At 53.5% G+C, this 24,326-nt stretch overlaps 1 protein-coding gene across 5 annotated transcripts in view; it reads left to right on the top strand.

Moving 5' to 3' along the window:
- The first annotated feature begins 9,141 nt into the window (after window positions 1-9,141).
- Window positions 9,142-24,326, top strand: part of SLC12A3 (solute carrier family 12 member 3) — a 41,330-nt gene continuing 26,145 nt past the window's right edge. The window contains exons 1-12 of one of the 5 annotated variants that reach the window (XM_053602296.1): window positions 9,142-9,481; window positions 10,450-10,596; window positions 12,253-12,328; window positions 12,956-13,051; window positions 13,327-13,466; window positions 13,838-13,948; window positions 14,886-14,997; window positions 15,201-15,331; window positions 21,222-21,306; window positions 22,190-22,344; window positions 22,639-22,746; window positions 23,220-23,343. In XM_053602296.1, the coding sequence (XP_053458271.1) occupies window positions 9,185-9,481; window positions 10,450-10,596; window positions 12,253-12,328; window positions 12,956-13,051; window positions 13,327-13,466; window positions 13,838-13,948; window positions 14,886-14,997; window positions 15,201-15,331; window positions 21,222-21,306; window positions 22,190-22,344; window positions 22,639-22,746; window positions 23,220-23,343 (1,582 nt within the window). In that variant the 5' untranslated portion in view covers window positions 9,142-9,184. The remainder of the gene's footprint in view (window positions 9,482-10,449; window positions 10,597-12,252; window positions 12,329-12,955; window positions 13,052-13,326; window positions 13,467-13,837; window positions 13,949-14,885; window positions 14,998-15,200; window positions 15,332-21,221; window positions 21,307-22,189; window positions 22,345-22,638; window positions 22,747-23,219; window positions 23,344-24,326) is intronic. The other 4 variants (XM_053602282.1, XM_053602288.1, XM_053602304.1 and 1 more) reach the window with 4 other exon arrangements.

A 24,326-nucleotide genomic window follows, 5' to 3' on the forward strand; every position in this document is an offset into this window, starting at 1 on the left:
GATGTGCCAATCCCCAGGGCCCCTCTTGGCCTGGCCCAGCTGGCCTGTGTCCCAGAGTTGTTACGTGGCTGTTACTCTCTCCCTTGACCTTGAAACAGGGGAAACAACAGGACTCAGGTGAGTCAAGGGGCCTGCTGAAGGTCACAGGCCTCATGCTCCATCCTTCCCCAGTCAAGCAGAAGCCTGGGGGCATCCCCGAGTTTAAGAGGTGAGTACATGGGCCTAAGGGGGGCATCTGGGGCATGTGTGGCCCGTGAGCCGAAGGTGAGTTGGGGCTGGTCTGATTTGGCAACACACTCTTGTCTCTGCAAACTAATAAGACTGCCCGTTGCCCTTAGACAGTGAATCCAGCACAAAGGGCTGGCGTCCATTTTACGTATTCATGTGTCTAACCAGGAGGAGAAAACTTTTTAAAAGCTTTTGACGACATGAAAGATCTTTTTTTCTTAAGCTCTAAATCAGCAGTCCCCTTACTGCTGGCTGCATCTTAGAATCACCTGGGGAGCTCTTACATCTGGTGATTTCCAAGCCCTTACTCCATGAATTCCTGAGTTAACTGTCTTGGGGAGGGGCCTAGACACTAATTTGTGTTTTTTAAAAGCTCCCCAAGTGATTTTTATGCCCTGCCAAGGTCAGGAACCCTTGTTCTGACTGAAAGCAGGGAGTGACCAAGCAGGCCTATGCTCCTCTGAAAAGGTGGGATCCCCACACCGCCGCCACCACCCCCACCACTAGTTTTCATAAAATGTCTGAGACGTACTAAGTAGGAAGATAGAAATTCTACCTGTTTAGGGGAGAAATGCACTATCCTTAGGCCCATGGGGTCAGCTTGCCCACTGTGTACACACCAAGATCATAGCCAGCTGTCCAGCGTGGTTTTTGATGTAGGATGGTTAACCAGTAAAATATGGCATAAGATAAAAAGAGGGTTATGGGGGGAGCAGAGGCACACCCAAGAAATCACAAGTGAATGAGCTTCTGACAACTCTGGGTGAAGCCCTGGCCCTGATCAAAGATTCTTTTTTCTAGCATCGAACTGCCCCCACCTTCCCGTGTCCACTTGGCAGGCAAGGGCTTGACCGGAGCTTGTCTTGAGCCTGCTTCTTCCCAGCACAGCGCTGCTGCTGACTGTGAGCTCCCTGGGGGTAAGGGCTGACTTCTGTTCTCCGTGCAGCCCCTCAAACTGCCTGCTTTGGGGATCCAAACCACACAGGAACTGCACAGAGCCAGAGCTTGAAGGTCTGCTGTGGACCCGATCTGAAGTGGAGACTGCCTCTAGCTGCGGCCCCTCTCTCACTGTAGCACACGCAGCCCAGAGTGTCATGTTGCATATGAAGCCTGGGGGCTGGCAGGGTGACCATTGGCAGAAGATCCTTTGGAACTCTGCTTGGGATGTTAAGGAAGTCAGCAGCTTGTTTCAAGTATCCGGTAGAGGGTCAACCAGTTGATGTGGGTGAGCCTCTTGACTCAGCTTCTAGAACTCTGAACACTTTCTGCTTTTACCTGCAAGTCCTGTAAAGGCCTGAGCTCTCGTGACTGCGATCAAAGCCAACTCCCTTTGAGTTTCTGCTTTCAGATCCAACTCCCCCCCAAAACCCCCCCCCAACTCCTCATGCCCCAGCTTTTAAAACTTAAAAAAAAAAAATAAAAATACCGCAGCAGCTGCCCTTACCGGAAAGCACTGACTGCCTTAAACAAGTGCAGGAGGACTTTGTTTTCTCCCACCTTTCTTTTCTGGTAACTAAAAAGCTGTGCCACACTCCCACCCCCGTCCTGCCAGTGGTTTATATTTTTAGGGCACTATTAATGTCCTCCAAAATGTTTTTTCACAAAACCCTCTCTTGATCATCAAAAAAAAAAAAAAACCCATTGGCTGGGTAGAGCTATCTCCATTTGACGATGAAACTAGCCAGAAAGTAGGTGGGGCAGAGCCCAGGCAGACTTCTCTCTGCTCACATCCTTCCCACTCTCTTTATATGTCCAGGGCTGGGCCGGGCTTGGGGATACAGCCCAGCTTTTAAAAGCAGCTCTGAGACTCTAGGCTGCTGGTCCCTGTTGCAGGAGCAGGTCAGAGGCTCCTGGGCTCCAAAATTGTCCTTTAAAGAATGTTCTGATTAGAAATGCACCGTGGAAATCAAAATGGCACAGAATGACCATGTTTCCCCTATTTCAAGAAAAAAAAAGTTTCCAATGAAGTTTGAGAAGTTAAAGGTGTATTTAAAAACGATAGGCTGAGAGTAGTGAAGACAATGGGCTTGACTGACACTTTGGTTTCCTGGAGAGCACAGTGGCACAGTAGGTTCGTGGTCAGGGTGGAGGACAGGGCTGAATTTCCATTAGAATTACGGTTTCAGGCTTCAGTTTGTGTTGGTGATGCAGCAAGGCTGAACTCAGGCGACCTCTGTATTGGAAATCTTTGGGGCTAAGCCTGGATGGAGGGAAAAAAGGGTTGATTGGGATTTATTTTCTTTATGAGGAATGGAAGCAGGGAAATAATGAAGACTTGCCCTTTTATCAGATAGCAATTACTGAGCATGATTTCACTTTTCATCTTGGAAGCCAGGAAACTCAAAGCTAACGTTGGACTTTCTTTCTCTTAAATGATTGCTATCTTTTTGCTTTATTCTAATTGCTATGTCATATACCCCACTCTACCCTTCCCCCAGCCAGAAGAAGCCGTCCCTTTTCTGAACCCAGGTAACATTGTACCCAGGACTAAGGCCTCTATGCCTAGGCTGTGGGCACTTGCTGGCCTACAGACTACATGCTGTGAGGACGGCGGCCATGCCTGTCCTTCTGCGTAGCCTCCAGAATAACCAGAGAGTGCCTAATACTTTATTAAGATCTCCCTTCCTTGGGGAAGGAAATGAAAGTGGTGGCCAAGTAGGTTTTTCACAAAAGTCTGTCCATGAAGAAAAAGGAACCAATAGTCCTTCCTTAAACCAAGAAATTGTCTTAACCCATCACGTATGTTTAGTTTTTGCTGTACTTTAGTGACCAATTGCTATAACATAGTCCAGGTAGAGGACCACCACGTGCTCCACAAGGCTCTAGAGAAATCCCCTTTCTTGGTCCTGGTTGCTGGAAAGGCTGCAGCCCAGCCTCTGGCTCCCGGGTCTTCCAGGCGCCTGGTACCTCCACTGTTGCTCTGCTGCTCCGCACCGTCTTTTCCCTCTTCCCCATTGTCATCAAGTCTGTGAGCCCCTTGTGGGCAGGGAACCAGCTTCCATGCCGCTACAATGGGCCGGGGCAGCCATTGGTTGGGGAAGATGTTTGCCTGGGCTCGTCACTGTCTCAAAACCGAAGGAGCCACGGCCCAGAGGAGAAGCCGGCGGAGTTCTGGTATTGTTGCTGCAGCTGGTGTTGTGAATCAGGCCGACGAGCAGTGCATCCTCTTACCCGGCTATTTCACGACACCAGGGTTGCATCATACCCATCCTCTCCAGGCGAACCTCGCGGGACCTGCTCGGACACGAGGACATGGGGATGGGTGGGGTTGGGTCAGGGAGTCTATATGTGAAGGGTTCTCTGTAGCCCACCAGATTTCAATCTAGACTGCTCCTCAGATGTCTGCCCCTCAGGCCCTAGAGGCTCAGGGCTCCAGAATAAGCACTGTGAGAGGTTCCAGTGTGATGCTGATGTCTGAAGTCAGGAAGCAGTTGCGGGCAAGCCCTGGGGCTCACAGCTGGGGCTGGTGTCTATTTTTGCCATAGCCTTCTCCTGGCCATGTTGCCCCAGGTCAGCTTTCCAAAAACAGATAGGCTCTGATACCCCAGGACAAGGGCCAGCCTTCTTCCTCTGGCATACAAGGCCTTCCCGACAGAGTTCCCTGCTCAGAGACGCCACCACCATCGCCCCCACTGCCCCACCGTCCTTCCTCCTGGCCCCTGCCCTGCACAGATCCACATGCTGGTTCTCCCGTTCTGCCTTCCAAATGTATCTGGACACCCTGTTGTCCCGAGGGTGCAACAAAAAACCAAAAAAAAAAAGCCCAGAATATGTCTCAATTCCTAACACTTCTCCCTTCCTGCCATTCCACAGCTGCTCCCTGGCCTGGCCGCCACCATCACACACCTGCAGTGGTCCCTGACAGGCTATCTAGCCTTGTCTCTCTCAGTCCATTCTCCATGCAACAGCCAAAGTGACCTTTGAAAAATATAAATCTGACCTTCACATATTAGCATATGAAACTCCCAGCCCTGGTCCAGGAAGCCACATGTTCCCTCTTCCATGTCTCAAACCCATGTCCTTGGTTTCTCTGCTCCAGCCACAGGAGCCTCCTTGATATTTGAGAAGCCCAAGCCATACCTGGCCGCAGGGCCTTTGCACATGTTCCTTCTGTCTGGAGCACCTGTGCTCACACCTGCTTGCTGATGGGTGGCTCCTTCTCATCACTGGTGCTCAGCTTGAACTGTTCAACCTCAGAGAGCCCTAATGCTCTTACTAAGAAGAAGCTTTGTGTTCTTAATAGCACTCATCACTAAATGTATTATAGCAATTGCTTGTTTGTCGTCTCTCGCACTAGAATGTGAGCTCTGGGAGGGCAGGATCTTTGTCTTGTACCCTTTGGTGCCCCAATTTGCCTAGCACAGGGTATGGTAGGTATACAGCAGGCATTCAATAAATGTACTGAAGGCCCGGTGCAGTGGCTCACTCCTGTAATCATAGCACTCTGGGAGGTCAAGGTGGGTAGACTGCTTGAGCTCAGGAGTTCAAGAACAGCCTGAGCAAGAGTGATACCCTGTCTCTAAAACTAGCCAGGCATTGTGGCAAGCCTGTAGTCCCAGCTACTTGGGAGGCTGGAGCAAAAGTATTGCTTGAGTTTGAGGTTGCTGTGAGCTATGACTCCATGGCACTCTACCAAGGGAGACAAAGTGAGACTGCCTCCCATAAGTAAAGAAATAAACAAATGTAGTGGAATGAAGAAACACTTGGACCCCTTTCAGCCTGTCTCCCCCATTTCTTCCCTCGTCTCCCCACCGTACAACACTGTGTACAGCCCACTTCCTCTTCCCTTGCACTGACCATACCCTGCCTAAGCTCCTTCCCCGCGTCCCCTCCATCCTTGTCCACTCCCCTCCCGTCCCCTCTCTTTCTCCCGGGCAGCATCCATCCTCTGCTGGCCGCTGCATGACCTCTGCCAGGCTAGGCTGTGGGGTCCAGTGCCTGGTACACAGAAGGAGCACAATGAATGCTGAGTTTCCGTGTGATCAAGAAGGCAGGAGGCCTGGAGATTCACAGCAGGCCCTTCCGGGCTCCCACTGCAGCCCCAGCACCCGGGGTCTCACTTCTACAGTTTCCTGACCGCTCGGTCTTTCGGTTCCTTTGCCGCCCCTGCTCTCCTTCCTTCTGAGAGCCACTCAGCCGGGGCAGCCCCTGGACGGGCAAGCGATCACTGGCATTGGTGCCGGCGTCATTTCCATTCTGCTGCTATGGAAGCTGAGTCTCACTCAGGTCCGGCAACTTGCACAGAGTCACATAGAAACTGATAGAACCGAAATGCCCTGTGGCCAAATCACAGTGCTTAGCCTGGGGTGTGTGTAGTCGTCTCAGAGCTATGGAAGAGTGTGTTGTCCTGGAAAACAGGGACTGTGTGCGACCAAGCACTGTGTCCCCCTGTCAAGAAGAGAGCCTCTGTGAATGCCTCTCAAGTTGATTAAATTCCATCCAAATCCAAGAATCCCCATTCCCAGGGGCCTGTGCTTTGGGACAGATGTCTGACAGTTCCTTCAGCTTATTCTGTTGACAAACACTCCCAGGGGTTCTGCTTAAAACCCATCCCACACCAGAGAGAGGCAGAGAACACACAAGTTCTATTGAAGCAGCAAAATTCCCCTTCAGGTCTGAGCTTGGAGCTGACGGGGGCCAAGGGTCTGGGAAGGAGGAAGCCACGTGCCCAAGGTCACCCAGCATATTCACCGCCCCTCACTGCCCATGGTCAAGGTGTTACTGGAACCCAGCCCTGGCCCCTTCAGGCCTCTTTCTCTGCTAAGATCCTAATCAGGAATTTTCCACAGCTGTGCAGGCTCAGGGTGTATGAGAATGGTGTGAGGTGGTGTTGGGCAGCAGTGATTTTCACCAGTCAGGTGGCAATTTAAGAGTGAGAGTGGTGATAAGATCTGGCCCAAGGGCCTCAGGGTAGGAAATGAGTTAACTGTGGGGAGGGGCCCCCACAAATCCTCTCCTGACAAATCCAGGATGGAGCCCGCAGGGAAGGTGGCAAATCCCGTGACTAGGGTCCTTGGGCCTGAGTCCTCACCTTAGAGCTTTCAGCCCCACTGGCAGCTCGTATGGGGGCTGGGGACACATTCCTGCAGCAGCCACTCTGAGGAGGGGCTGGGAAGACCTGGGGGTCAGTAAGAGGAACCCTGAGAAGATTGAAAAGTTAGTGAGTACAGTACACATAAACTCTGGGAAAACGTTTACAGTTATGGTAACCTTTTGGCTTTGGCACTCAGCTTACCTCTTAACCAGACTAGAGGCCATCTTGCAGCCGTCCACTCAGCCTGGCTTTACTGACTGCCCACCATGCCGCGGGTGGGGGTAGGAGCCAGAGACACAGGCAGCAGCACCACTCGAGCCAGCTGTGCGTCCGGGCAGCTGAGGGTTTCCATGGCAGCCACTCTTTGCCATCCTCAATTCTGGGTCCCCTTTGTTACACATTCAACAAGCCTTGACTGCAGTGTTTTTCAACCATTTTTTATCTCATAGCACACTTGAACCTATAGTAAAACTTCCACAGCACACTTAAATTACTTTGATCAAAAAGAATACAAAATATATATATATATATACTTCCTATGCTTTGAACATCTTACGAAAAAATACATATATATATATATATTTTTTTTTTTTTTTTTGAGACAGAATCTCACTGTGTCTTCCTGGGTAGAGTGCCCTGGTATCATCACTGCTCACAGAAACCTCAAACTCCTGGGCTCAAGCAATCGTCTTGCCTCAGCCTCCCAAGTAACTGGGACTACAGGCATGTGCCACAACACTGGATAGTTTTTCTATTTTTAGTAAAGATGGAGTCTCTTGCTTAGGTTTGTCTTAAACTTCTGAGCTCAAGCAATCCACCTGCCTCAGCCTCCCAGAGTTCTAGGATTACAGGCGTTAGCCACAGCACAAGGCCTTCTTTAAAAAATAATTTAATTGGGTGGCGCATGTGGCTCAGCGGGTAGGGCGCCGGTCCCATATGCCAGAGGTGGCGGGTTCAAACCCAGCCCCAGCCAAATTAAAAAAAAAAAAATAATAATTTAATTAATGATAGTTTAAAAATGCTTGTGGCACACCTAAGATCCTCTCCTGGCACACTGGTTGAAAATCACTCCTCTATATGATACCTACTCTGTGCTGTTCTAGTTGCTTGGGATTGTCACTGGACAAAATAGGGCCAGTTCAAACCCCTCTCTTCAGAAAAATGCACTGAGGTGCAACCATATGACCACAATTTTATGGGACTCCTGGACCCTTGCCTCGGAGGGTAGCTCTGTGACAGTATTTTGCTCCAACACCGTCTGAGTATTTCCAGCTGCCCCTTCCTGTACGCCGTCCTGGGCCCCTCTGGACAGGAGTAAGGGGGCCAGCCACTCTTGCTCTGTAAGTTCTCATTTAACTAGTGCCGACTTGCTGTTGGAGGTTTTGGAACCCCAAGGACTCCAAACATCTTGGAACTGGTCTTCTGGGGGACCTGTGTGAGCTCTGAGTGCCCAAGCCTGAGAGGCAGGGATGGGGAGGGAAAAAAACGTGTTCTACCATGTTCCTCCTGAGGATGACTGGAGCCTGAGCATAAGCCAAGCTCAGATACCTGGAGCTGGTGATGGCTTTTTGGCCTTTGTCTGACTCCTGCCTCCAGGAGAAGCAGCTCATCCTTCAAGCCTCAGGTCAGGGTCCTTCTCCGGGAAGGCTTCCTTGGCTGTCCCCACCCGAGCCGCCCTCCAGGGCATCTCTCCCATCACTGCCCTCCTGCACAGCTGGGCTGATCTGTTCCTATGGCCATTTCCCCACTAGCGGCATAGACTCAAAGCCCAGTCGACCCCGGGGAGCTCTGGAGCTGTGATGGCCATTCAGAGCTGGGGCAGAGTGCCAGGCCTTTCTACCCCACATCCACCAGCCATTGGATGCTGGTCCCTTGGGGAAAGGTGACTGTGGTGAGGCCATCACCATAGGGACCGATACAAGGAGCCCCTGAGGCAGCTGGGGGTATGTTATCCATTTGGGGAAGCACACCCAGCATCCTCCCGCTAACTAGTCTCTTGAAACATTGACCGCCTCTTTCATCCTCCCACAGCTCAGATTTCAGCCACTGCCCCCACACAACACCCCCACTGCCCTTGTGAATTCAAGGCCTCAGGGTGCTGGGGCAGGCCAGCCCGTAGGAGCTGGGAGCACTGCGTCTGAAATGGCTCCTCAGGCTCTATAGTCCAGTGGCCCTGCAGGCAGAGCCCAGGCAGCCTGGCCCACTGTGAGGTGATGCCTGGTGTGCTGGAGGCCACTGGCTGGCCATAGGCCCCTGGGGTTTGTCGTCCATTTGTGGATTCGGAGCATACCTTGGAGCAGCTGAGCTCTGGGCTGGGGCTCCTTGTAGATAATGGCCTGTATATACTGAGAAATGTGTCTGGAAGGACACACAGGACATTGGGAGACGGGGGTTGGAGCTAGAGAGACAAAATTTGTGTATATATATATATATGTGCATCTTCTTAAATGTCATGGCACTCATCTATCCAAAACTACTAACTAAATAAATAATAAAAATAAAGACCTTATATGAGAGGCTTCAGAATCTGCATAGGGTGGGACCTACAGTAGGTCCTTGGGCCATTAGGCCATCTCTAGTGTCCCTTATAGGGTCGCTCAGTGTCCTCTCTGGTGACTTTTCCTTTATGGGTCCTGGCTGGTCACCTCCTGCTGCCCTCAGACTCAAAAGTGCCACTGCGGGACTCGTGGTGTATCTGGCTCAGGGCCAACCCAGCCCCCTAGATGCAAGGCAGGTCCCCTATCTCAACGATCAAACGGTAGGTGGAAGCCGTGTGGGCACATGCTCCACCTCCCGCCCCACCCGCAGACCCTGCTTGCCAGCCGTGGGCAGTTCGGGCTGACCTCCCTGTCTCCTCCCTGGTGCAGGCCCAGCCTATAAAACCACTCTGAGCATCCTCCCCAACCCTGGCACCCTTCCTAGATGGCCAGACCCACGATGGCAGAGCTGCCCACACCAGAGACACCTGGGGACCCTGCTCTGTGCAGTGGACGGTTCACCATCAGCACGCTGCTAGGAGGTGATGAGCCCCCACCACCAGCTGTCTATGACAGCAGCCACCCCAGCCACCTGACCCATGGCAGCACCCTCTACATGCGTACCTTTGGCTACAACACTATTGATGTGGTCCCTGCCTATGAGCACTATGCCAACAGCGCCCTGCCCGGAGAGCCCCGAAAGGTCCGGCCCACGCTGGCCGACCTGCACTCCTTCCTCAAGGTAAGTGCTGTTTCAGATGACTGGCCCCTTCCTGCTGTGTGGGACTTACCTAACCTCTCTGATCTTTGGTTTTATTTGTGCCATGAGAACAAATTGGTGTCTTCCTCATGGGTTGAAAGGCCTCAATGAAATGGTGGGAGTGGGAGCTGTAGCATTCTGGGCACGTGTTTCCATGTTTGTTGTCTGATCACCGGCAACCCAAAGGTAGACTGGGCAGCTATAGAAGTAATGAGCCTCCAGTCAGTGGAAGCGCACAAACAGAGGATGCATATTCCTGAAAGAGACAGGGGAAGGAGGGGCATGGAACGTCCACCTCAGAGAGGGGGCTCACTGGGTTTGCTGCCTAGGAGATTGGACTTCTAAGGGAGGGGGGCTGGGAGCTGTATTGTCACAACCCCCATCTGACCTCACTTTTCCCATCTGACAATTGGGTGGAATTATTCTTGGTTCTGGATCTAGGACTTGCTAAATTCACAGGGTGCCTCCCCATGCCCGGGCCTAGACATGGTCCCTTGTTCCACACAGGGCCGCAGAGATATGGTGCCAAGAAAAAAGCCCCAGAGGAGGGGGCTTCAATCACCTAGGGCACAAACTCCCCAGAGGTAGAGGCCTGAGGTCCCAGTCCCAGCCCTGCTGGGGACCCACTGTGTGGCCTTGGACAAGCTGCTTCGTCTCTCCAGGGCACCACTAACCCTGCCCCTCCTTCTCAGGCCGCACAACTGCCTGGCCAGTTCCAACACCACTGCTCTCCCAGGAGAGGAAGCGTTCCGAACAGGCGCTCCCAGGACCCCATTCCCCACCTCCACTGGGGAGTTTCTTAAAAGCCCCTGAAACAGCTCAATACCCAGTGAAGCTGAGGGGTCTGAGGATGCCCAGTATGGGGCCCAGTGGCAATGACCAGGGGGGTGGTCGCAGAGACTCAGTACCAGCATCTCTGCCTGCCTGATGCGTGGTCTCTGGGCTCCCAGCAGGAAGGCAGACACCTGCACTCCCTGGCCTTTGACAGCCGGCCCAGCCATGACATGACCGATGGACTGGTGGAGGACGAGGCAGGAACCAGCAGCGGGAAGAGTCCTGGAGAGCCTGTGCGCTTTGGCTGGGTCAAGGGGGTGATGGTGAGTGGGGTGAGGGTGGGTCTCGCTGTCCATAAACGGAGGTGGGAAACATAGCTCCATCCAGGCTCAGCCCTGACTCTCAAGTCCTAGTGGCCAGGCCAGATCCAGGGCCCAGCCTGGGCCTCAGTTTCCCCATCTGCACAGTGACCTCAAATTTTCTCTGGTTTGTGCTTCTAGACCTACTTTTATGCCCTAGGCTAAGACTTGGCCCTGGGGAAGATCTCTGCTTTCCCACTCACTAGTCATGTGGTCAGGTACTTAATCTCTCTGTGCCTCAGTTTCCTCAGCTGTGAATGAATTAAGTAAGTTAAGTGATGTGAGGTCATTGGATCAATGCCTGTCCAGGAGTTATAACAAGTTGTATTTTCATCCAAAAGCCACTAGGTGGTAGCACTAAATACAAATCCACAAACCAATGTGGGTTTTTTTTTCCCTCATTTTCCTGCGTGAAAGGAAAGGTTTGCTGTAGGGTAAGGCATGAATAAGTCCCCAGACCGTGCAGAAGCTAAGTGGACTTAGCTTTAGAAGATATTATGGGACTTTTCAGAGAGCACTAGATGGGATCTAGGGAAAAGCTTCACTCGTGTTCTGGGAGGCAGGAGGCCACGGTTCTGATCTTTTTTTTTTTTTTTATTAGATCATAACTGTGTACATTACTGCATTTATGGGGTACAGTGTGCTGATTTTATATATAACTTGGAATGTTTACACCAAACTGGTTAACATAGAATTCAACCTCACTTATTTAATTGCGTTTAGACATTTCTAGTCTACTATTAATATATTTGCCACGTACCCTTGCAATACGCGTAGTGAGGTGAGGTCCCACCCATTACCCTCCACCACCCCTTCCCTCTTCCCCTCGCCCTCCTCTTCTCTCCTTCTTTCTGGGCTATAATTGTGTTTTAAATTCCGTATGAAAGTAGGGGTGATCTGATCTTAACTCTGCCAGCTGTCAACTAGCTATGCCTCTATTTCTCCATCTGAATCGCGAGCCCTCCGCCCTCCCCCAAAGGCTCATCTTCAGAGATTGGATCTCCCTTGGACTATGCTGGCTGGAGCCTGGTGTGGCCCTGTTCTACATCTTGGAGCAGATGGAGGACCTCAGAGGTTTCCCTGGGTTGTGAACGCCATATGCCCCAGCCCAACCTGCACCTTGGTGGGGCCAAACACCACACCAGCCCCTCCCATCTGAGAACTTCGGCCTCAATCATGGCCTCTAGCTTTGCTTTAAATTTGGAAGCTGAAGTCATAGCAATCTGAGCTCTGGTTTCTGCTCATACATGGGGCATTGGTTCAGCTGGCATTTGCTGAGCTCCTCCTAAATGCCAGGCCCTGAGTCAACAGCCAGCCTCTAGGGCCAGGACTGGGGCTGGCAGACACAGGATCCTGGGCTTGGAATAGGGTTAGGGGTGATAATGCTTGTAGTCCACTCTCAGGCCTCCATGGGAGGGACAGGTGGGGCTCCAGCTGCCTCTCACCCTCCTGCCCCACAGAACTGGAGAATCAGACCAACCGACATGGGAAAAGCAAAGAAAGGGCCCAGGTGTCCCCCAGGCCCAGGTGCCTGGTGCCACGTAGGACCAGGGAGAGGCACTTGTGTGTTTGGTCTTGGGGTATCCACCCAGGTAGCCTCTGACCCTCCTCTCCCCCCAGATCCGTTGCATGCTCAACATCTGGGGCGTGATCCTCTACCTGCGGCTGCCCTGGATCACGGCCCAGGCAGGCATTGGTGAGTGTGGCTTTTGGGGAGAGGAGAGAGTCCTCGGTCCTGTAAGGCTCTATGGGAGTAGGCCAGGCCTGCTTCTCCCCAGTGCAGCGTCAGGCCCCTGCAGTGACAGGGCTCAGGGTGGTGTGACAGAGGCACACTGGACGTAGCATCAGCAGCCTGAGGGCTCTCCCTGACTCTGCTACTACAGAGCATGTGCTCTGGACAGACTGGGGTTCAGATGCTAGCTCTGTACCAGGCTGTGTGACAGAGAAAGGTTTTTAACCTCTCTGAGCCTTGGAGGACAGTCCCATCAGTAAAATGGGAGTGACAACAGTACCTGCCTCACAGAGCCATTGTGCAGTTTGAATGGTGCAGGTTAAAACATAGCACAGGGGGAGCACCCAGAGGTGCTATTATTAAACGAGGGTTCCTTCCCTTCATGCCTAACAATCCTTTACAGGTTGGCTCATGAGCTCCCTGGCTATTAGAATACGCCAAGAGTTAGACAGAGACCCATTTTTCAGATGAGAAAACTGAGGCTCAGAGAAGGGTGAATTAGTAGACAGACTTAGGTTCCTCCCCTGGCTCCTTCCCTGGGAACCACCCTGACTGAGTTTTGAGATGCTCACCCTTCCCCTGCCCCAACAGTCTTGACCTGGATTATCATCCTGATCTCCGTCATGGTGACCTCCATCACAGGCCTCTCCATCTCAGCCATCTCAACCAATGGCAAGGTCAAGTCAGGTGGGCCCCCCCAACGTCCCCCTCTCAGAGGCTCCCCTGTCTCTACTCTGGGAAAGGGTCTTTGATCTGTTCCGCTTATGGAACTGCCCCACCCCAGCTGCTCCTGTGGTACCAGGTAAAGGCTCTGGGCAGGCTGCCCACACCACAAGATGGCCTCGGTTATCTTCTGTCCTGTGGGCCCTGCACTCACCCCTTCCTCAGCCTCTGCCAGCCCCAAGTCCAGTCCAGCCACCTGACCCCTCTGTTTTCACGGCTCCTGGCTCTGGCCCCAATAGGTGGCACCTACTTCCTCATCTCCCGGAGTCTGGGCCCAGAGTTAGGGGGCTCTATCGGCCTCATTTTCGCTTTTGCCAATGCTGTGGGTGTGGCCATGCACACTGTGGGCTTTGCGGAGACCGTCCGTGATCTGCTCCAGGTGAGGCCAGGGCTGGACCCTAGGGAGAGGGAGTCCAGGGAGCTCTCTGTACCCCTTCAGGGCCAGCTGGGTCTTCCTGTACCCCTCCACCAGGATTTCACCCATCAGAAACCAAGGCCACAGTCTGATCACTGTGGGTGGCAGTGGCAATCTTATCAAATACAGACCATTCCAGAAGTCCCCTTTGGGGGTGCCCGGATCCTTTAGGGCCACATTTTGTCCAAGCCCAAGCAGCAGCTATTTGGGGGTGGTCTGCTGGCAGGGATGGTGCTTGAGCTTGCAATTTCCTATCAGAGGGTCCTCTGGGAGGTGCCTCCAGGACAGGGGTGGGGCGTTCAGAGGGCAGCAGGCAGCCTGGCCTGTTCCCTCAGGAGTACGGCACACCCATCGTGGACCCTACTGATGACATCCGCATCATCGGTGTGGTCACAGTCACTGTGCTGCTGGCCATCTCTCTGGCCGGCATGGAGTGGGAGTCCAAGGTAAGGAGGCACAGGGGAGCAGGGACATGGAGGTGGCAAGTGGGAGAAGTGGGAATTGTGAGACCTGGGTCCTGGCCCTGGTCCTGCCTCTCTGTGTATTAACTAGGCAGTGGTACCTTGTGTGTGGCTGTGACAAAACGCCCCTAAGTAATGGTGCCTCAGCTCAGAGGGGCTTCATTTCTCTCTTCTGTACGTGGTCCAGGGCAGGCATGGTGGCTCCAGGGGTCAAGCACTCAGACCGACTCCTTCCATCCTGTGACCCTCCTTCCCTGAGGTGTGGCCCTGGGTCACCTGGTCCATGATGGCCAGGGCACTTAGTCCACAGTCCTGCCAGAGGGAAAGGGAAGAAGAGATGGCAGAGAGGGCATTCCCTTTCCCTTAGAACCGGGCAGGGGCATGTAGCCGCAAGGAGGCTGGGGCACTGTGGCCTCCATTTGAAGCATGAATCCATCCAAGAGTCAGAAGCATAGCACTACGAAGTAAGGAAAGAGGGGATGTTGGGCCACAGCTGGCTGGTGGCCTGCAAGCCAGGTGGGCCCTGGCCCCTGCAGCCCTGCCTCTCTAACCCCTTGGCACTCTGATTCTGGCTGCGCTGGCCTGCCGCCCTTCCTCAGATGCCAGGCTGAATCCCCCCGATGGTTCTAAAGCTCATTCTTCCCCCTTCTTCCGTGTCTGCTCAAACGTTTCCTCCTTGGAGACGCCCCCCTAGGCCACCCTGCTAAAGTGGCCCCTGACCTACCCCCATCCCACCCCTCATTCTTACTCTAAATTCGTCTCCTTTATCAGAGACAAGAGGCCTTGGCCGTCTTGTCCACTGCCGTTCCCCCAACTCCTTGAGTGGAGCTTGCTGTATGACGGGGGTTGAATGAATGAGGGAGGGACCCTGGGCAAGTCCTCCCCGGTGGGGCTTCCTGAAGCCGCGGGGTCCTGTCTGCAGGCCCAGGTGCTGTTCTTCCTTGTCATCATGGTCTCCTTCGCCAACTACTTGGTCGGGACACTGATCCCCCCGTCTGAGGACAAGGCCTCCAAAGGCTTCTTCAGCTACCGGGGTAAGTGCAGGTTGGGGCCCTGACCGTGGCTCTAGGATCAGGAACAGTCTGTCTGGGAATGTGGCCCATTGTGTGGGCACCAGGAGGTGGGATTCCCCCAACCTATGCCAGGGGTGCTGGGGGAGCTGCTGCTTGCTTGGCTGGGCTAAACGAGTGGGTGCCAAGCCCTCCAGATGGCCCTGACTCAGGCCTTGGTTTTCCAGGGGACATTTTTGTCCAGAACTTGGTGCCTGATTGGCGAGGCCCGGATGGCAGCTTCTTTGGGATGTTCTCCATTTTCTTCCCCTCAGCCACCGGCATTCTGGCAGGTGCCAACATCTCCGGGGACCTCAAGGTGAGCAGATTACTCATCCCTCCTTTGTCCTGGCCCTGCAGAAGGCAGTGATCAGAGCCTTCCTCCCTGCCCTACCAGGAATGCCTCTGAGCATTGAGCTTGGCACTGAGACCAGTGGGCAGAGCTCCTAAAATACAGTCCAGTCCAATTGGGACTCAGTTCAATCCAATCCAAACCAGTTCTGCTCCACTCCATTCTGAGATTGTTGATTTATACCAGCTGTGCTCTAGGCCTCATGGGCTACAAAAAAATGGCTAGTCTTCCCCCTACTTCCTGGGACTCTCAGCCTTAGGGGAAGGCTGTGACCTTCCAGAACTTGGCCTTGATCAGGCACATCTTTGCTGGGCTGAAGCTTCCAGGGCTCTCCACTGCTTCGATGCAGGCAGGCTCCTTGGTTTGGCCTTCAAGGCTCCAACCAACCTATTCACCCTCATCTCTGATCACTGCCACAATTTTCCATGATCCTTTCTCCAGCCCCAAGGCTGCTTTGCCTATGTCGCCCTGTCCTCCTCCACACCTCTGCCTGCACTGCCTCTCTACCTGAGATCCATACGCCTGTGGGTTTTTTTTTCTTTTCTTTTCTTTTTTTTTTTTATTTCAGACAGAGTCTCAAGCTGTCGCCTTGGGTAGAGTGCTGTGGCGTCACAGCTCACAGCAACCTCCAATTCTTGGGCCCAAGTGATTCTCTTGCCTCAGCCTCCCAGGTAGCTGGGGCTATAGGCACCCACCACAACGCCCGGCTATTTTTTTTTGGTTGTAGTTGTCATTGTTGTTTAGCGGCCCAAGCTGGATTCAAACCGGCCATCTCCAGTGTATACGGTTGGCACCCTAGCTGCCGCTTGAGCTACAGGCGCTGAGCCACACTTGTGTTTTTTACCTTAGAAAGTTCTGTTTCTCTTTTTTTGGGGGGGGGGGAAGACAGTCTCACTTTACTGCCCTCGGCAGAGTGCCATGGCATCACACGGCTCACAGCAACCTCCAGCTCTTGGGCTTACGTGATTCTCTTGCCTCAGCCTCCAGAGCAGCTGGGACTACAGGCACCCGCCACAACGTCTGGCTATTTTTTTGTTGCAGTTTGGCCGGGGCTGGGTTTGAACCCACCACCCTCAGTATATGGGGCCAGCGCCCTACTCACTGAGCCACAGGCACCGCCTACTTTTTATTTTGGGGGTGTTTTTGGCTGAGGCTGAGTTTGAACCCACCACCTCCAATATATGGGGTCGGCGCCCTACTTCTTTGAGCCACAGCACTGCCCACGCCTGGCTATTTTTTTGTTGTTGTTGCAGTTTTGGCTGGGGCTGGGTTCAAACCTGCCACCCTTGGTATATGGAGCCGGCGCCCTACCCACTGAGCCACAGGCACCACCCTCTGTTTCTCTTTTAAACGTCTCCTTCAACCTTACTTCTCTCCCAGCCCTTCCATCAAAGTCACACGGTTCCCCTGGTCTAGCATAACGATGTCAGCCATTCGGGCGTCAGTTCCCCTTCCATCTGGAGAACCACCACCCACCTCTGTCCCTCTTCCCTCCCAGCCTAGAGTCTGGCATATACCAGGTGTTCAGGGCATGTTTGTTGACTGAATAGTGGTGAAATGTAGTGTTAAAGCAGAAGTACAAAGTGATGTGCAGTGTGGGGGAAGGAAAGACTGACGTTGGCAGGGGCTCCAGCAAAACTTGGTAGAAGTGGGGCTGGGGCTTAGAAAGGGGAGAAGCCGGTGGAGCCTTTGCTACCAGCAGAGGTGTCCAGCCAGGACCCTAGCACAGTGCTGGAATCCTAGCTAACCCTCACCCCAATCTCCAGTTCTACTCAGAAGGTGCTCCCCGATGCAGCTCTTTTTCTTTCTTCCCTTTCCCTCCCTCCCTCCCTCCCTCCCTCCCTTCCTCCCTTCCTCGCTGCCTCCCTCACCTCCTGTTTCTTTCTTTTCTTTTTTTGAGACAGAGTCTTGCTCTGTCACCCAGGCTAGAGTGCAGTGGCATCATCATAGCTCACTGCAACCTCCAACTCCTGGTCTCAAGCAATCCTCCTGCTTCAGCCTCCCCACTGGCTGGGACTACAGGGTCCTGCCATGACACCACACCTGGTTAATTTTTCTATGTTTTGACAGGGTCTCTTTGTTGTCCAGTCTGGTTTCAAACTCCTGGCCTCAAATGATCCTCCCACCTTGGCCTTCCAGAGTGCCAGCATTAAAGGCATGGGCTACTGTGCTGGCATGATGTATTTTCTTAACCAAATTAAGAATTACGAATTGGGGGCGGTGCATGTGGCTCAGTGGGTGAGACGCCAGCCCCATATACTGAGGGTGGGGGGGTTCAAACCTGGCCTGACCAAACTGCAACAACAAAAAAATAGCCGGGCATTCTGGCGGGCACCTATAGTCCCAGCTACTCAGGAGGCTGAGGCAAGAGAATCACTTAGCCCAGGAATTGGAGGTTGCTGTTAGCTGTGGTGTCACAGCACTCTAAAAAAAAAAAAAATAAAATTGTGCATCGGAGATAATCTTCCCCTCCCACCCCCAGACCAGGAAAGACTTTAATAGAGGGGAAAAGAAAATGGAGACTGACCGGGTGTCAGCTCAGATCCCACAGTTGCAAAAGGCTTTTATTAGCCTTATCAGTATAGCTGGAATGGGGCAGCGAGCCCAGAGGGCCGCCTAGGGCTCTTTTCTAGTGTGGGTCAGGATTCTGGGGTATCCTTAGGGTCAGGATTATCTCTGTATCTTTAGAGCTAGGATTACAAGCCTGTCCTTAGTACCAGCAGGATATGGGCAGGGTATTTCCAGGAACTCTGGCCTTGAGGCTCTCTTGAAGTTAGATGAGGGGAATGCTGGTTTCTGACCTGATTTTCTAAAATGGCTGCACTCCTGTCACGGTTATGAGAATTCCTTTCCCACAACTCCCTACTTTTTATTTTAAAGAATGAGGGTGCAGAAATCTTTCAAAACTTCTTCCTACCGAAAGGGAGCGCTGACTCTTTTAGGGGTATAGGTAGGAGTTACTGGGGTTAGGAAGGTTTTGGTGTTGCCTTGAGTGAGCCTCTTTCTTTTTTGAAGCCATGGCCTGGCTGGTTCAGGTGGGGCCTAGAAATCAGAGTGGCTGTTGTCCAGCTCCCTTTTATTATCTGGGGCATGGCCAGTGAAGGCCTGGTCTGCCTGCCCTGAGGTGCCTGCAGAGGTTGGCCTGTGCTCTGATTGCCTGGGTTCCTCTGAGCCCCATCAGATCATTGCCTAGAAATTTATCTGGATGCCTCATCAAGCTTCTTAGGTTACCAACTGGCCCCATGTCCAGTGTGCCAGCGTGACGCTGCGGGCTGGCTCAGTGCTGGGTGAGGCGGGTTCCATCTCACCCCCCTAAGCCATCCTATGCCGTGGGGTCTGGATGCTCGAGCTTAAGGGGCCCTGGACTCTTAGATGTGGTTCTCTGCCCATCCTGTAGGACAATGTCCTCAGCAACAGAGCTGCTCCTCTTTGCAGAGCCTTCACTTCAAGGCTTTGGACAAGTTCCTTAAAACTTTCCTGGGCCTCAGCTTCCTCATCTGTAAAATGGATCTAATATAGCTCCAACCTTGCAGGGCGGTGGTGAGGATTCAGTGAGCTAATTCACATAATGTGCCTCAAATAGTGGCTGGCACAGAGAAAGTGCTAAGAGCTAGTTGTCATCATTGTCATTTTTACCATGATACAGAGGAGCAAGCCAAGATCAGAGAGACTCAGGGGCTTGCCCGGGGGTACGGGGGTGGCAGAGGAGCAGGAATATGAGTTTCTAGAACAAAGAGGCTTTTGCTTATCAATTTAATCACAATTTTTATTATTCAACAAAATTGTTCTGTGTTGTTCCAGGGCGTGTCCCTGTGCTCAATGCTGCCCCCACCCCTAACAGCCATAGTTATAGTCGCATGCCACATGCTGGGTTCTTTTCTTTCTTTCTTTTCTTTTTTTTTTGGCCAGAGCTGGGTTTGAACCCACCACCTTTGGTATATGGGGCCGGCACCCTACTCCTTTGAGCCACAGGCACCGCCCTTCCTTCCTTCCCTCCCTCCCTCCTTCCTTTCTTCCTTCCTTCCGTTTTTAGATGGATGTGTTGCCCTGGGTAGAGTGCTATGGTGTCATAGCTCACAGCAACCTCAAACTCTTGGGCTCAAGCAATCCTCCTGCCTCAGCCTCCTGAGTAACAGCGACTATAGGCACCTGTCATAATGCCCAGCTAGTTTTTTTCTATTTTTAGTAGAGATTGGGTCTTGCTCTTGCTCAGGCTAGTTTTGAACCCCTGAGCTCAAGCCATCCACCTGCCTTGGCCTCCCAGATGCTAGGATGGCAGGTGTGAGCCACCGCACCCAGACAGGTGATTTCCTTATTTCACAGATGAGGAAACTGAGGCTCAGAGACATTAGGGCATTCTCCCAGTACTGACAGCTAGAACAGGTGGGCTGAGATGTGAATGCAGATGTGCCTGACATGGAAGCAGGGTTCTGAGATGTGGGTGGCAGAACGGGTGTCTGCGTCCTCTGTGGCTGCCATAACCAGTTACCACATGCTGGGTGGTACAAAACAACACAATGTGTGCTGTCACAGTGTGGGGACACAGCAGGGCCAGGCTCCAGGGAAGAAGCCCTCCTGGCCTCTTCCATCCCTTCTCGTGGTTCCCGACAATGGTGCTCCTTGGCTTGTGGTGGCATCACTGGCCCTGTCGTCTTTCCTCTGGGTGTCTCTGTGTATCCTTTCCTCAGAAGGACCCTCCCTAATCCAGTGAGACTTCATCTTAACTAATTATACCTGCAAAGACCCTATTCCCAAATAAGGTTGCATTCTAGGTGGATGTGCATTTTGGAGGACACTATTCAATCCATGGAGGCAGGATGGGAGGCTGCCCTGGGGCCAGGGATGCTGTGTGATGGCCCAGGCAGGCCGTCCTGCTGTGCAGAGCAGGTCCGGTAGGCCCATGGCCACAGGGCCCCTAGAGCAGGAATCCCTGCAGACCTTGGGGGTCCAGGGACTCTAGACGGGCACCTCTGTTCCCATTTGTCTGCCTCTCACCTCCTCCAACAGCCTTAACCTTGACTTGTCCTTAACCTGTGGATCTACATGCTGCCTGGGCAGTGAGCAGGACAGCTCAGGGCTTGCTGGGAGGTTGGTTCATGAATCCATTTCCTAAGGCAGACTTCGCCTCCCCTTTCAGGCTGGGGTCTGTGCCTGGAGGATGAAGCTGGTCTTGAACTTGCTGTAAACATCCCAGCCTGGGTTGCTATACCCCAACCTGTCCCCAGAGCCAGAGGCTGTGGACTTTGATAATCAGGACCCGGTCTTTTCCACAACTCCCTGGCCTCAGTTTCCCCACCAGCCAGGTGGGGGCGCCCAGGCCACATCTCTGAAATTACCATTGAGAAAGCGCCTGGAAGAGAGGACCGCATGATGTGTGCATGAGGCTTTGTTATCAGCGTTAGGGAATATGAGCAGAGCCTTCTTGAACAGAAGGAGAGAGTGATTTAACATGCCGTGAGGGGCCTGGTCTAGGGGTTTCATGTGGGTTACTTCGTTTTACCAATACCCTGAGCTGTCAGCTCCCTTACCTAGGAGGGCCTGAGGTGTGGGAGTACTGCAGACTGCCCACTGTCCCCAGGAACTGAGCAGAGCCCTCCGTCCTGCTCGCTCCCCCACACCCCCTCACAGCGCACATTGGCTAAGTGCCTTCTGTGGCCCAGGCACGGAGCCGTTGGATTTTTTTCTCTCTGCCTCAGGCAGCAAGGTCTAGGTGGGTCCATCCCCCTCTGTGGGTCCTCAGTCACGAGGCTCTTTCCTCTCTGTGTGGAATGGGGATTCTGCAGCCCCAAGGTCAGGGTTAGATGGGCAGTGTTGCCTGACGCTCTCTCTCCCTTCTTTTCTCTTCCCCTCACCCCAGGACCCTGCTGTAGCCATTCCCAAAGGGACACTCATGGCCATCTTTTGGACCACAATCTCCTACCTGGCCATCTCAGCCACCATTGGTAAGTGGCTGGCCCAGCCAGGTGGAAAGGGATGGGACCCAGACCAGCTCCCACCCGGCAGTGTCCAGAGCCCTGATCACTAGAAGGGGCCCGAGGGTTCAGGGTTGGACTCTAACAGGGTGAGGGGGGCTAGGAGGACATGGCAACCCCAGGATGTGGAGCCTTGAACCCCATCTCTGGGCGGTGACAAGAGCATCTTCATGGGAAGGTTAGTTTGTGGTGGGGATGGGGGGGCATCAGACCATGCTCCTCTGATCCCTTACTCATGAGCAAGAAGCTCCTGCGGGATAAAGCATGCTCCAGGCCTGGGAATAATGTGAGGGTGATGAAGACGCTAGCAACTGACTTCGCGTGCCCAGCCCTTTCATGCCTTGTCACATTTAATCCCAGTACTGTCATTCCCTCCAGTTTATAGAAGAGAAAATGGGGACTCAGAGAGGTTAAGGTCACACAGCCAATGAGTAGTGGAGCTGGGCTTTGAACCCAGGCCTCGGCTGTCATCTCCTACCTTGAACTGAGAGACTCATAGGTGCTCTTGCTTCCTGAGACCTTCTTCCAGTCAAGCTGTGCACAGGTGGCCAAAGGACTCAGCCCAGGTCTCTGCTTTAGGAGGACATTTTGATCCAGGGCAGGTCACTTAGGCTCTCTGCACCTCTGTAAAATGACCCCAATAAGAACATAATAGTAAGTAAAGTACTCGGCACATGGTGAGTGTGCCCACATATTAGCAGCTGTCACCATTGTCATTACACGATAGAGGTAGCTCTGACCTATCATCCACAGCACCTTGTCCTCTGCAGAGGTGACCAGGATTTGGGGGGTGGGAGAGGACAGAATAAGGGAGAGAAGGGAGACCTCCCAGCATCCTTCTTCCTCCTCTCAGGCTCCTGCGTGGTGCGCGATGCCTCCGGGGTCCTGAACGACACGGTGACCCCAAGCTGGGGTGCCTGCGAGGGGCTGGCCTGTGGCTACGGCTGGAACTTCACTGAGTGCTCCCGGCAGCACAGCTGCCGCTATGGCCTCATCAATTATTACCAGGTCCCAGGGCTGCATGGAGTCTCCCCAGGGGCCACCCCCCTCCCCAGACGCAGGGGGTGCGGGGCTGGAAGTCTGCCGGAACAGAGTTTGGGGATCTGGGCCCAGGCTTGAGAGAGAGAGGCACAGAGCTCAGATGTGCTCAGTTCTGCCCTGTGGGTGGCAGTGGGACCTCCATGCGGGGGTTGTGGATTCAGATAGAGGCTCAGGGCCCTGCCCTCGCCTGCAGTAGTGACTGGGGGGACTCTTGGCTCCACCCCCCCATCACGGGTGTCCCTGAACCCCACCCCGCTGCAGACCATGAGCATGGTGTCAGGCTTCGCACCCCTGATCACGGCTGGCATCTTCGGGGCCACCCTCTCCTCTGCCCTGGCCTGCCTCGTCTCCGCAGCCAAAGTCTTCCAGGTGAAGCAGGAGGAAGGGGTGGGGCAGGGGCTGGGGATCTGAGTGGAGAGGCCCAGCCAGAGGGCTCTTGGGGTGACTGCTACATCGACCTAGAGGTGTCATGTGACCAGGGAGTCTAGATGGGAGGGAAAGGGGCATTCTGAGCAAACTCTTAAGGAAGTAGCCCCCTCCCCATGGTGTGATTTGAAGAACACCTGCAGTTCCCACCCTGATCTCACCTGTGCAGCCCATGTGAGACCCACCACCCAAGTTTCACCCTGAGTGATCAGCCTCTCTCCTTCCGCCCTTTTACTGTGCCCTTTCTGGGGGTGGGGTGGGTGTGGGCTTCACCCCATATAACAGAAGCAGAGGACAGGGCCCAGATGGGGACATGCCCTGCTAGGGTCACGGAGGGCACTGAACAGGAGCTGGAGCCTGGGAGGTCCCAGGGCAGGGGAGGTGATGGGTGGTGAGTGAGGCGTCTGGTGCTGCAGTGCCTGTGCGTGGACCAGCTATACCCTCTGATCGGCTTCTTCGGCAAAGGCTACGGCAAGAACAATGAGCCTGTCCGTGGCTACCTGCTGGCCTATGCCATCGCCGTGGCCTTCATCATCATTGGTAAGAGGCTGCCAGGGCTGGGCAGGCTGGCTCCCTCCCTGCCACTCCTCTCCCCTCCCATCCTGAGAGCTCAGCCAGGCCTAGCAGTGACAGGCTCTGTGGATAACTCTCAAGTGGGTGAGGCCCCACCTGGTAAGAGACCTGGAGAGCCATGTGGTCCTCCAGACAGGGTGGCTCCCAAACCAGGCTGGGCCATGGGCCCTTCTGCTCCATAGAAGGGAACTCACCTCCTTTCTGAGTCATGCATTCCAGTGTCTTGGCAGGTGACACTCCCCTCCCCATTCTAAATGAGCCCCAAGGACACTTTTGGAGCACAGGACAAGCTGACTGGTCCCTCCTTGAGCGTTGAAAGAAATGTCTGGGCCAATATCCTCATAGGTTTATAAACTAGACAAACCCATTTTCCCAAGCCTTGGTCTTCTAGACCCCTTGGGCTTCAAGGTGGGAGACGCTTTAGGAGAAAGAACCAGGTAATCTGTTCCTTACATTGACTTTGTCTCTTGGCTTTGCCACATGCCAGCTGTGTGATCTTTGTGGCAAATTACTTTACCTCTTTGTCCCTCTGGGAGCCATAGTGCATAACAGGTGTGTCACAGATGGGCAGGAAGACACACCGTCACATGCATATATGACACGCACACACCCATGCACATACCCAATACCTTCTGACTAACTTAGCCAAGGAGGCAGAACTCCCTAGGAGAGAGCTGGCCACCAAGCAAGGACAGTAGTCATGCTGTGACATGATGCCTCCCTGCTCCCTGGGAGGAGTGGAGTCAGGAGAGGCTGTTGGCACCTTCTTGCTGCTGCTGAATCCCTGCTGCTTGGGCAAGCATCACCAACCTGTCAGACTCGCCTGAACTGTCTAGTCACTGTCCCCCGAGGGAAGCTTTCCAGATCTTGGCACTCCTGGGTCCTGAGCCAAATGCTGAGGCAGCAGGGCCACGCTCAGGATGGAAAAGTCTAGTCAGGCCTGGCATCCC

Source organism: Nycticebus coucang, chromosome 2 (genome assembly GCF_027406575.1).
Source record: "Nycticebus coucang isolate mNycCou1 chromosome 2, mNycCou1.pri, whole genome shotgun sequence".
NCBI lineage: Eukaryota > Metazoa > Chordata > Mammalia > Primates > Lorisidae > Nycticebus > Nycticebus coucang.